The sequence below is a fragment of the Erithacus rubecula genome (genome assembly GCF_903797595.1).
Source record: "Erithacus rubecula genome assembly, chromosome: 6".
Classification (NCBI taxonomy): domain Eukaryota; kingdom Metazoa; phylum Chordata; class Aves; order Passeriformes; family Muscicapidae; genus Erithacus; species Erithacus rubecula.
Window position 1 is genome coordinate 9,719,703 of NC_136688.1, and position 12,907 is coordinate 9,732,609.

The window sequence follows — 12,907 nt, forward strand, 5'->3', positions numbered from 1 at the left end:
GGCCCCCACACCGCCCCCGGCGCTCGGGCTGGCGCGGCGAGCTCCCTCGGGGAGCGCTCCCACCCCCTCAGCGAATCCCACACTCCGCCCCTTCACAGGCAGTGAAGAGCGGGAGCCGCCCCGCCGCGGCCCCGTGTCCCGGAGCCGGCGGCCGAGTCGTGCCCCGCGGCCGCCACAGCCTGGGTGTCTCCGCCCGAGCGCCGCTTGTTCTTTCACCCTCGCCCCACGTGGAAACCCAGAGGTTTGAGCCAAGCCGGGCTCTGCACACCACAGAAACGCTGGGCTGTACATTTGGACAGTTCTTAACTGGACGAAGTGCACAGGCCATGGCACCATGGGAATTAATACATGACAGAGGCACACTGTTGTTTAGTTTATCCTGATGTTTTCCAGTCACCCCTATGTAAATAAAAGCATCACAGCTCGGAATATCCCTAGTACAGGTGCAACACTTATTTTTCCCTTAGTTCATCACACCTGATAGTGACTGCTCTGGCTTAAATGAGGTTAAAGCCTGAACCCAAGGATCAATAGAAATAAGAGTGATTATGTTCATAACAACTTATAGATGCCATGAAAAATAAAATTAATCTGTTCATCAGGCTCTCTGCATGTAGCAGAACATTAAATTAATCCTGTTTTACATTCCAGAAGTCACCACAGTGACAGTAGCCAACGTGGGGGCCTCTGCAGACAATGTTTTCACCACATCTGTGGCCAATGCAGCTTCAATTTCAGGACATGTGTTGGTAAGTCTGTCCTTTCATTTGAGGACGTTTGAAGACATTTCTCAGTGTAAATGAAGAGCTGTAGTAAGGTCAAAGTCTTGTTTACATTGCAATATCCAGGCATTAAGCCACAAACTCATTAGCTGGGGGATACACAGGGATTTTCTTCCTAACTTTTTTACTTTTTCACCCACACGTGCTCATCCTGTAACAGAACTGATGCCCTGGAACATGAAATATTTGAATTTGCTTGTCTGAAAACTCAAAAATTAACCTAATAACTGCCATACTGATTGAAGTTTTGGGGTACCTGTGACTTACTGAAATCTATTTGTGTTGAAGTATTTTAATCAGTTTAAACTCTCTATTTCTTCTGTAGTCTGGGAGAACAGCCCTCCAAATTGGGGACAGCTTGAACCCTGAAAAAGCCACTCTGATAGTGGTGCACACAGATGGCAGCATTGTTGAAACCACCGGGATCAAGGGGCCTTCAGCACCCCTCACACCAGGTATTAGACAGTCAGCTTGTGCTGGGTCACTCTCCCAGAGGCAGGCTGCTTCTCCACTCTACTTGTCATTCTGCAATCCAAAAATAAGTGCATAATTTTATAAAGATGGTTTGCCCTCTCTTAAAACCATAAAGTTGTTCAGATTGGAAAAAACCTTTAAGATACCAAGTCCTCACATAGTATTGTGTGTATGTCTTGGGAATTAAAGAATATTTTTTTATCTTTTGGTTTTTGTTTTGTTGGGTTTTTTTTATTGTTGTTGTTGTTTTTTCCTGTCAGAAATGTGTTTAATTTCCTCATTCTTTGCCCTAACCCTGGTAAAGAAACTGCTTGAAAAAAATGTTGCCCCGTTACTGAGCTTTCTATAGCCATTCCACCCCCGAGGGCAGACGGATCATTTTAACATGGTCCCAGTTCTTTCCAAGGGTCCTGGAACACACTTTCATGTCCAGTCAGGTCGCTAGCTGATCCTTTAGTGTCTCTGTCGCTGGTTTTGTTCAGGGCTGAGGTTTTGTTCAGGGCTGCCTGGCAGTTTCCTGGCTGCCCACGAGATGGCACAGCAAACCTTCAGTGCTCTAAAACTCCCCATGGGATGGGCTCTGGGAAGGGGAATCTCCAGCCAGCTCCTTACACCACGGCTTACAGGCGGTGTAAGGATAAAATCACAATCTCAGCACTTATTCCCTATTAGAGCCGGTTTCCTCAGGATCTCTTTGCTTCATTATCAGCCCTTCTCAGTTCGTTCAGGCTGAGATTTTGTGTGCTGCTCATTGTGGGGGAGGTTCCAGCTGCTCCAGTCAACCCCCTGGCATATCACCCACCCGAGCATGGGATGGAACACCACTCTGCCTTTTGGTGGCTGACACCTTTCTTCTCTCTTTTCTCCAAGGACCACAGTCTCCTCCTACCCCTTTGACAGCTGTCCAGGGGAAAAGTGGAACCAAGTACAACTGGGACCCGTCTGTGTACGAGAACGAGCTCCCGGTGCGGTGCCGGAATATCAGTGGCATTCTGTACAAGAATAGGCTGGGCTCAGGTAACTGCCACCGGGGCTGAGGGGTGGCACAGCTCCTTCTGTGCCCTTCTTTTAATCAGGCTGTTCTTAAGGGCTGATCATGAGAGAAAATAAGCCAAAAGAGTTTCCAAGCCAGCCCAGCGCCTTTTGATTTTATTGTTCCCTTTTGTTTTGCTTTTTCTTCAGAGGCTTTTTAACTTTTCTTAAACCTGCCAATATCCAGGCTGCCACGCCATGAGTCTCCTCAGTAATAGGCAGATTCCTCTAAAGATTTTTTGCCTCATGAGTAGACTTGTGTTTTTGCAAAGCTCTGAAGAATCCCTGCTGGAATGCAAATAGAGAGTTTGTCTCTTCATGGGGCTCCTGAGCTGTTCCTCTTGTCTTTTATCCCTGTGGGGAAGCTGGGGAAGCAGCAGCAGAAATTGCCAGCCAGCTTGGCTGCCCAGTGCAGTGCTTGCTTCATGGACAGAAAGTTTTCTTCAACACAAAAAATATCAGAAATTTAAGTGCAAATCGAGTAAAGTCTTAAATTTGTGAGGTTCATACAATAAAGACCTTTCTTGTGGAGGAGTAATTTTAATAGTCTTTTGAAACCCAGAGTTGGAGCTCTGACCACGCCAAGCTCATCCTTAAGCTGGCCTAACAGTGTATTTTGGTGCTTTACTTCAGGAGGCCGTGGCAGGTGCATAAAGCAAGGAGACAACTGGTACAGCCCCACGGAGTTCGAAGCCATGGCGGGGCGAGCCAGCAGCAAGGACTGGAAGAGGAGCATCCGCTACGCCGGGCGGCCCCTGCAGTGCCTTATCCACGTAAGGTTAAGTTTGCTCCCTCCTTTCTGTGGGAAGGGGCAGCTGGAGCCAGGTGCTGATGGCACCAGAAGCAGCACTTGGTTTGGTTGAGAATCAGTGACATTGGGGAATTCTTTTTGACTTATCTCAAATAGCGCAATGGGAATCTTGCTTATACTGGAAAGAGTTTCTGCAGAGTGAAGCCCAGCCTTGAGCTGTGCCACAGGAATTGAACTCTTACCCACAACATTGTAATTCAGTAACCTGATCTTCTTCAATGTCTTTGCCTGCCACATATTCTTCACTTTCACCATTCATTATTTGGGTCCTTTATTTGAGTCTCTGGAGAACTTGGCATTGCCACTAGGCTGACAGTCAATTTCTGTTTGGGCAGAAATCAAGTCTCAAATTCATATATCCTGGCCTTTGGGTGGGGAAAAGGTTTGGTTTTCCTTTTCTCTCCTCTGACCCTTTCACCCCATTTCTCTGGTGTGGGGAACTGTCCTTTCTGTTACTGCACAGTATCCAGGGTACCACTCTAGGAGCCATCCACATTTCTTAGCAGGATCATGGTGTGCTCTGGGTGGTTTTGGTGACTCTCATGCTGAACTGGTCACTTCTGATTCCAGGATGGGATTTTAAATCCCCATGCTGCCTCGTGTACTTGTGCTGCTTGCTGTGACGACATGACACTGGTGAGTGGGAGGCTTTACATCCATTACTTTAGGAACTAATTATTTTGTTGGACAAATTAACTGGTCAAGCTGCCACAGCTCTTGGCCAGTCATGAGTGTCCTGGGAATTGAGTGCCCTGACACAGGAAAGTTCAGGGACAAGTGCTTTGTCCCTGCCCCGTAGAGAAAGGAGATAAGGAGCTGCTGGCATTATTGCAGAACAGCCTCAGTAAAAGTAGGTCATACTTAGTGCTTTTTTCTTTTTTTTTTTCTTATTTTCTAATTAATATATCAATGCAAAATGCCTTTTGGGCATGTTAGTGCTATTCATGATTTTCGACTCAAATTTCACAATGTTTTGAATTGGAAAAATATTTTTGTAAAGAAGTGACATCGTAATCTTACAATAGATCAATGTTTTCATTTTAAAACTGCTTAGGGCTTTTGATTAGTTGATTTGGGGTTTGAATTTTTGCCACTTTGTTTCAAAAATTAGTTTTAAATCCTGAAGCAGGAGAAGACCTTGGCTTGACCTGGTGCTTTCTGTTTCTTTTCTGCTATGATCTGACTGATGTGCTTGTTTCCTAGTCTGGAACTTCTTCCTCTCTTCTGCTCCCTCTTTTTCTCTGTTCTTCTTCCACTTTGGCCAGCAGCTGATTATCTGCCCAGTTCTGCTTCTTAAATAATAGTGGGGAAATTGTGCCTCTTCAGCTAGAGAGAGCTGAGTTTAACTTTTTTTTTTTCAAAATTCTTTTTATTTGGAAAACTTTTGAGTGCTTTGGTCTATTGTTGCAAACCACACATCATCTATGGCAATCCGTGCTGTTGTTCCTGGAAATGTTAGAGTAAACCCAAAGTCTCCAAAAAGGTGCCTCAGTTAATGCCTTTTCCTTTTTTATTTTCATTTTCTTTGTGTTTTTTTTCTACCCAGAGTGGCCCTATACGACTCTTTGTGCCATATAAAAGGCGGAAAAAAGAAAATGAAATACCTGCAACTCCAGTGAAGAAGAATTGTTCCAAAAACATCACTCTGCTTCCGGCCACTGCTGCAACTACATGTAGGTTCTTTTCTTCTGATAAAAATTGCTTCCTTTTTTTGGAGAGTTGCCCTAAGTTTTTTATGTCCATTAGTGGCCCCTTGGAACTGTGTAGCTGAAAAAAATACCACTTTTTTGGTCATATTATTTTCATTGGATGGTTTTATTGGTTCAGTGTCACTTCTGATTTTATAGAAAGTAGCACAGTGTTGCCACATCTGGACACACCTTAAATAGGAATAAGTGCAGCTCTAGACCTCCATTAGACTCATGTTTAAGCATTATGACATCCTTGTACTGTGAATAGTAGGTTTCATATTTTGTGCTAAAAGTGAATGTCCTATGCATGGAAGTGTTCAAGGCCAGGCTGGATGGGGCTTGGAGCAATTTGGTTTAGTAGAAGGTAACCCTGCCCATGGCAGGGCAGTGGAAGGAGATGACCTTAAGGCCCCTTCCAAGCCCTAGAATTTCAGGATTCTATGGTTACAGTGTATGATTGTATTGCCTCTTGCACCAGCTCTCAGTGGGGGGAGAATTATGGGGTCCTGGCCTGGATCCATAATGGATTTCAGGTAGATTTTTCGCAAATAACAACTGAGAAATTTCCAGTTGGAATTAGGTTTTAGGGGAGGCTGGCCCTTCTCTGCTCTGCCAGAAATCCCCATTCCATCCCCTGAGCTTTGTGTCCCTTAGAAGCTGGAGTAAGATTTGTGCTATTCCTTGTAATACATAGAAGAAAATCTGGAAACAGCTGGAAAGAAACCCGCAGCCTGAAAGTCGTTAATGAAGGAGACAGAAGGTGGTGCTTTGATCTCCACATCCCTCTCCAACATGCAGCTTTGTTAGTTACTGCTTTGATTGACAAATCATCTGTGTGAGAACAGGAATTAATTTGCAAGCTGATGCAGCTCACACGTCCCCGGTCACATCCGTGTGTCCTCCTGCTCGGCACACTGGCATCATCTGCACGGTAACAGTACAAAGTGAGTCAAGGAGGAAGCAACAGAAATCTAAAAAAGGAGCAAAAAAAGCAAGATTAGATCATCAGCAACAGTAGGAGGAGGAACACACAAGGATTCTGCAGAGCTGTTTTATGGCTTTGGTTTCTTGAGTCCCCAAATAGGTTTAATCTGTATTGGTTTGTTCTGTGAGGTGCTGTTAGGCTGCTTGTTCTCTCTGGGAAGAGTTAACTGGCACTGGAAGAGAGAACTTCTTGTTTTAGTGGCCACATACTTCACCAGCCAGAAATTTGTAGCTACAGTATTTTAAAATTTAATTATTGTGTGCCACAGAATCAGGCCATCACCAGTTAATGGTACCAGTTAAATAATCCTTTTTTAAATGGGTTTAAACATTCTGAAGCCACTCAGGTATAATTATCCAAAAGGATTTTGTGCGTCGTTCCTTGCATTGGCTGAACACATTCTATCACTTTGTGTAGATAAACAGCTAAAATTGTCCATCTGTCATGGAATTAGCTGTAATCCACAGGTTGTTATGTTGGTTTAAGTAGCAACAAACACTTGCTAAAATTGTCATGAAGCAGCAAGAAATTCATGGAGTGTGTGGCCTCACTGAATCTTTATGGGAGGTGTTAAGTTATAGCTCATAAAATAACTGAAAAGGTGGTGGTTTGGGAGGTACTAGGTTGCAAATTAACGTTTTGTCCTCGTGCCCCCAGAGCCTTGGAAGGACAGCAGAGCCTTCAGAAGCCCATTGGGGCTTTTATTCCCATTTCCAGCTGCGCTGGTCACAGGCATGATCCCAACTGGGTTATCCCAGGCTGGTGATCTGTGAGTCCCCTGAGCTTGGGATGGCACAGCCCAGGGATATCAACAGCTGGACAGGCATGTTCTCCACACTGAGTGTTAATTATGAAAGTGCTTTAATGTTTCCAGTCACCGTGACTCCCTCTGGACAGATCACGACCTCCGGAGCGCTGACCTTTGACCGGGCATCCACCGTGGAGGCCACGGCCATCATCTCAGAGAGCCCAGCACAGGGGGATGTTTTCACTGGAGCCACTGGTAAGAGCTCAGGTGTCTCCTAGACAGCTGTGGGGAGGAGGAAAAGGGGATTGGATGCCACTGCTGCAGGAAGGAACATTGTGAATGCTATGCAAAGGATTTATTTGCTCAAGGGAATCACTGCTAAAGGCACTGTCCTTCCTGTGAAATCATTTCAGCAGTTTGAAATCTTAGCAGTTGCACCAAAGGAGAAGCTTTGCCCAGGTGTGGCAGCTGCTAATGTTCACCTCTGCTGAATTCCTAGGATTTATGTTCACCTCTGTAATTTTTTTTTTTACTCCTCATTTAACCTAAAATATTTCCAAAAAGCCCAAACTAGGTGAGGGTTGTAACAGATTGAAAAATTCCAGGATAAATCAAACAAAGTATAAATGCATGGCATACATTTCAGTTCTCTCAGTTTGTGTCATGCTTTGGGTTGTGGGCTCTCCTGGAGGAATGATCCTGCTCTGAGAACCAGAACCCTGTGATGATCGTGGATATTTTGGTGTATGGGATGGAACCAAGGAACCTGTGGCTCTAATGGTTAAAGCAGAGCATGGTGGAGCAAGGATCAGGATTCCTTGCTTGCTGACTTTGTGAGATCCTGCTGCTGTTTCACGTTTCCAACCCTTGGGAACTACCAGAGAGTGTAGGAACTTGTGTAAAATGTAAAAAAATAGGGGTGAATGCAGCATAAGAAATGCATGCCAGGTGTGTTAGTGATTCCCAAGGCCCTTGTTCTCCTGCAGTTCAGGACACCAACGTCCAACAGCCTTGCCGAGTGTCTCATCCAGAGCCTCACTATCCCAGTTACCAGGACAACTGCCAGATCTCACCTTTCCCTGAGGCTGCACTGCCAACATCTCATCCCAAAATCGGTACGTTTGCTCTCAATTTCCTCCCATCTTTTTCAGCAAAGGTAAAGATTAGGGCAGAAAATTAAACTTTGCTCTATTTTGCTTGTGAGTTTTACAGATACTAAGATTTGGACAAGCAGGTTTCTCCTCTGTGGGAAGTTTTTCACTCTTTATTGTGAACTTTGATTTGTTGATTCTGCCAGAGGCGGCTGCTGTGATTTTGCATTGTGAGTCATCTTGCATCCCTGCCTTTTCTAAAGTTCTTGCTTCCAGACTTTTGTTCTCTTTGGGATAAACATTTAGTGTTCGATCTGAGGAGAACAGCCCCTGTTAAAATCATGTCATAGAAGCTTTTCTAGACATCTTCACATGGCTTTATGACTCCAGTGGTGCATGCTGGGGGTACTTTTGGGCAGGTTTGGTGTCAGTTTTCAATCCCTTCTGTATGACCTTTATTTGGAGCAGCACAGGATGTTCCTGGTCTCTAGAGTAAGATCTTCTTGTGTTTAAGACTTAATCAGATCTTGATGTTACTAATTAAACATTGATTGTTTTTTCACCGGTGAATTCTTTCTCTTGCCTGATGTACTTGTGCCAAAATAAGGAATCGGAAGTAATTCCTGTTTGACACGTTATCAAATGTCATGCAGGGATAAATATTGTGCTGGAAGTGGAGAGTGGGATAGGCTCTTGTGCAAACAGACACTGATAAAAAAGACCCGTTTATCTCGTACTCATATCTAAGTGCAAATAGTTCAACGCCACTTGTGTGCAAAGTCATTAAAATTGCTGTTTTAATTAAGGGTATTTTGAGGTAAGAACCCTGCACAACCCTGAAGCTGGTGGTGCCTTCTTTTTGCTAGTAAAGAATTCAGTGAGGAATGTCGAGGTCACTGTTTGTAGATATGAATGTTTTGGACTGAATTTTACAGCAGATGGTGATTATTTACTGCTAGAGTTACATTTTGGAAAAATAAAGCCAGATAACATTTCTTCCCAGAATGTTACCTAAGCTGAGCTGACACTGTGTCTGGTGGAGTTTCTGGGTCTGGATTTAATTCCATCATACCCTGATCTCCCAGCTTACATGCAAACCTAATGTGAAAAAGAGGTGGTTCAGTGACACAGTAACTGCTAGGTCATTACAGGGCTTCCCAGCCCATGTTTTTGGGAAGTCCCTGTTTGGAATACACTCACTTGGAAGTAATGGTGCCTGTGTGGGGTTAAGTCTAGTGTCTGGCCAGGCTTATGTAGAGGTCAGAATTCAGGAAGCACAGAGAGTATGATGTGGATCACACATTTGCATTTTTTTGTTTGAACCTGAGAATTAACATCTGGGTAGGAACATTAGGATGTTTCTGTAAAGTATTGGGTCAGTGAGTGATTTACTCTGACCTTACCTAGCCATGGCTGAGGGAAACATTGTTGGCAGTGGTGGAGGAGCTCCTGGGAATGCTGCTTTCACTGCATCATGGTGCTTCACAGCAGTGCAGGCAGGTGTTAAACTCTTCCCAGAGCCATCCAGCTCAAGAGGAGGTGTTCTTATCCTGTGGATTTCAGACTTCCCATGGGCTTGTTCTGCACAGACCTGCACTTGATGTTGCAGAAGGAATGATCTGTTTAACAAAAACTTTCCTGGACTGGAAATTTTGAAAACCATATTTTAAAAAAATAATCCAAACAGCACAGAATAAACTCAAAACCCAACACCTACCCCCCCACACTTTGTGGAAATGAAACACCCTAAGTGTCTATATATTCTCTTTTGTTCCTTATGTCCAGTGTTGACCTCTCTGCCTGCCCTGGCGGTGCCCCCCACGACGCCCACCAAAGCCATGTCACCCTCGGTGGTGAACAGGCTGGAGGTGACGGAGCAGCGGAGCTGGCTCTACCTGGAGGAGATGGTCAATTCCCTGCTCAGCACAGCACAGCAGCTGAAGACTCTGATTGAGCAGGCCAAGCAGGCCAGCTCCTCCTTCCGCGAGGCCGCTGTTACACAGGCCAAGATCCAGGCTGATGTGGAGAGGAAAGAGGTAACTGTGCCACAGGGGCTGAGGGGGCTCAGCCAGGGGCACCACTGGGCCTGAGTGCTGAGCAGAGTAGTTCCTGCAGCAAGTGATACTGGAAATTGAGCAGAATACTTCCTGGAGCAGTGATACTGGAAATTGTTTCTCCAAGCCTTGAAAGCAATGTTAGCAAGAGAAATCTTCCCAAGTTATTTGTATCATGGGGAAAGAATAAAGCGCTTTGGGATTCCCAGAGGTGTGGGCAGCAGGCTGCTTGTACAGACTGTTTGGTGTCACGATCCTGAGCTTTCCCATCAGCTGTCCATAAATTTATGGGATGTGGGCACTGAGTCCTGGTCTGAGAAAGCTGGTGAGTGTTCAGCGGTGCAGTGGCTGCTGTCAGGTGAGCTGGGCTGTTAGAGCCTTTCAATGGGATATGTGGAACAGCATAAACTCCCCAGGGTTTAGGGGGAAGTGTTCTGTCCCAATGTAATGAGGCAGTCGGGGAGGATTGTTTTTGATAGATTTATCAGAGGAAAATAAAGCACAAATGCGACAGTATTATATCTGAATATAAAGAAGGGCAAGTGTCCTCTTGAAGGGGGCTAAGAGAGCAGAGAGGATAAAAGAGAGACGGAGAAAGAAACAGAAGACAGGGCCAGCGTTACCACGAGAACAGCGGCGCTGTGTCAGCCCCAGCTCAGCAGGCGGAGCGTGCGAATTGGGAGCCGCGGGAGCCTCTCGCTTTTGTGAGTGGTCGGGCGCAGGATTCAAACGGCGGCGGCAGCGCTCCTCGGCTCTTGCGAGCGGCTGGCGGTGGGTGCAGGCGGCAGCTGCGGGCTTGTCTGGGCGAAGGCAGCGAGGACAGGCTGTTCGCTGCGGGCTGGAGCTGTGGCGGGTTGGTGACAAACACAGTGGCGGGTGGCGGCGGTCGCGGCTGGGGACAGGCGGCTGCAGCTGCGCCTGGGAAACGCGGTGGAGGCAGCTCGCCCCGGCGGGGAGACAGCGGAGCACGAGGTCGTCGAGGCAGTGAGCTGGTTCGCAGAAACAGTGAAGGAGGGCAAAGCAGGTAGGGGCAGAGAAGCAGGACCGCAGGGAGGAAAAGGTGAGGAGTGGAGGGGAAGAAGGGCCCAGGTGACCCTCTGAGTGAGCCCCTGATCTCTCCAAGAAACCCGAAGCAAAATGGCTCGCCATTTTGTCGCAGTTAGCTGCTTTTGTGTGCTAAGGGCTCCTTCCACAGCCCGGCTTCCCAGGCATTCTTCATGGGCATCCGGACATTTGCCCCTCTGGCAAGTGGGGCGGGTCGCTCACTGCCTGGTCACCGAGGCTTTTTCTACCCCTTTTGACTGCCAGGCGAAGCCTTCCCAGGAGCAGGGTTGGCAGTTCTTGTGCAGCCTTTACAGGAATCATTCATCTCATGTGTAGCATACATTGAGGCATAAATAAAAATCAGATTAATCCCTCTTAGGAAAATAAGCAGTACATTTTAGAGGTGTCTTGCTGAGGACTGTGCAAGCAAAGCTGACTCACACAAGTCCTGTGGTAGGACTGGCAAGCTGCCTGGCCTCACAGGAGCTCTGACTGATTCCCGTCTCCTCTTTCTTGTGGACAGGGATTTTTCACAAGGACTGCCTTCTTCTTCCTGCTGTTCTCTGTAACTGATGCACGGTAGGGATCTCAGATCCTTCTGACCAGGTCATGCATGCACCCAAGTATGGGTATACTGGATGTGTTTTCCCTCTCCCACAGGTCCACAACTGCTGCTGTGGACTGGGGAGAGAGAGGTGGGGGCAGTGTTGGAACTGGTGTCACCGTTGGTAGCTGCTGAGCTCCCTTCCCAATCACCACATTCGTGCTGGTGCCATTAGTGTTGTGCTAATGTCAGCTTTCCACTGAATCCATAGGCATGAGTGTGCAGTGACTGGCCTGGAAGAGAGGTGTGGGAAGACTTTGCTGGAAGCTGAGGACCCCTAGGACAGTCTTTGCAGCCTCTTTGCCACATTGTCTCTGCTAAACTCTCTTGTACGCTGCATCCTTGATGTGCAGGTGTGTGATACATTGGGAGTCTAATCCTTCCCTGCTTTGCTCCTGCAGAACTGGTGCCACTGCTGCTGTCCAGGTTTGGGCTACTGCTGGGAAGCTGCACGGAGTGTGAGACACTGAAACATTGGAAGCTTTGGCACAATTCAGAGATAAACATCTGCATTTGTTGAACTTCACTCTGCTCTTTTTCCTGTCTGTGTGCATCTTCCTTTCTGTTTATCCTCACAGTGGTTTCTGGAATGGTTGTTCAGTTCCTTCTCCACACCCTCTGATCCAAAACCAGCTCTCTTTGATTTTCTTCTAGTTACTTCTTGTCCTGGGAATAGGAGTTAAAATCCCTCCTGTGTCAAGCTTACTTGACATGGGAAGGATGAGCACGTGATGTTTCCAGAGAAAACTCATTTTCCAGAAGTAGCTGCATCCCCAGTTACACTACTTGTGTCTCACCATTCTCACTGTGTAATGGGGACTCCACACTTGTGCATTGTGGTGAAACCACATGCTCATGGTGGTATTTTTTATCATCCAGACAATTCTAAGCTCTGCTGGCGGCTGGAACCATCCAGTCAGTACCACTCTATAGCTATCTCTGAATTAATTCCTGCTTGTGAATTCCATATTTGGACAAAACTGTGTCCTTGGTACAGGGAAGCAATTACACTAAAGGTCAAAGAATTGGCTCTGCTTTTGTGTTGGTCCAAGGGCCTTTCCCAATTTCCTAGTGGTTTGTAATATGAGTCTCTTTCCCACTCTGAGTATGTGTGTGGTCCCATGGCTTTTTGGGCAGTTAAAGTATATGAGAGACAGACAGAGGGGTCTTCCTGCTCTTCAAGTAGGGGATTTTTTGGGACCAGTTTAATACAAAGGAAATCGGTGCTTAATCACCACTTTCTTTGTTCCACTGACAGAACTTCCAAGGATGAGTAAACAGGGGGAGCCTTTCCTGGTGGTGTCCTTGTGTTGGAGCTGCAGGGTGAGGCTGGGCCACAGATGAGATGATAACAGAGCTGCAGACTCAGCTCTTCCTGGAAGACTGACTTAGTACAGAGCACTGTTGTAGAGATCTGATAGAAACAGGCTGGTTCCCAACTGGATACACAAACTTAGGTGCCTTGTTGTATGTTACACATCACTCAGTATAGTGTGATTTGCTATGGTATTTATATTTATTATTTAATGAGCTTTGGAGTCATTAAATATCGCAAATGAGCTGTCCTGCTCCTATACAGCAGCAGTTAGGT

The 12,907-nt window shown here is 46.3% G+C and overlaps 1 protein-coding gene across 5 annotated transcripts in view; it reads left to right on the forward strand.

The window, feature by feature from the left end:
- Nucleotides 1–12,907, forward strand: part of DEAF1 (DEAF1 transcription factor) — a 77,797-nt gene that overhangs the window by 58,866 nt on the left and 6,024 nt on the right. For 2 of the 5 annotated variants that reach the window (XM_079308302.1, XM_079308299.1), the window contains exons 2-11: nucleotides 652–749; nucleotides 1,108–1,237; nucleotides 2,127–2,273; nucleotides 2,922–3,061; nucleotides 3,670–3,735; nucleotides 4,646–4,772; nucleotides 6,650–6,778; nucleotides 7,510–7,638; nucleotides 7,728–7,844; nucleotides 9,400–9,650. In XM_079308302.1, the coding sequence (XP_079164428.1) occupies nucleotides 2,984–3,061; nucleotides 3,670–3,735; nucleotides 4,646–4,772; nucleotides 6,650–6,778; nucleotides 7,510–7,638; nucleotides 7,728–7,844; nucleotides 9,400–9,650 (897 nt within the window). In that variant the 5' untranslated portion in view covers nucleotides 652–749; nucleotides 1,108–1,237; nucleotides 2,127–2,273; nucleotides 2,922–2,983. Of the gene's footprint in view, nucleotides 1–651; nucleotides 750–1,107; nucleotides 1,238–2,126; nucleotides 2,274–2,921; nucleotides 3,062–3,669; nucleotides 3,736–4,645; nucleotides 4,773–6,649; nucleotides 6,779–7,509; nucleotides 7,639–7,727; nucleotides 7,845–9,399; nucleotides 9,733–9,770; nucleotides 10,729–12,907 lie in introns of those variants that run through there. The other 3 variants (XM_079308303.1, XM_079308300.1, XM_079308301.1) reach the window with 2 other exon arrangements.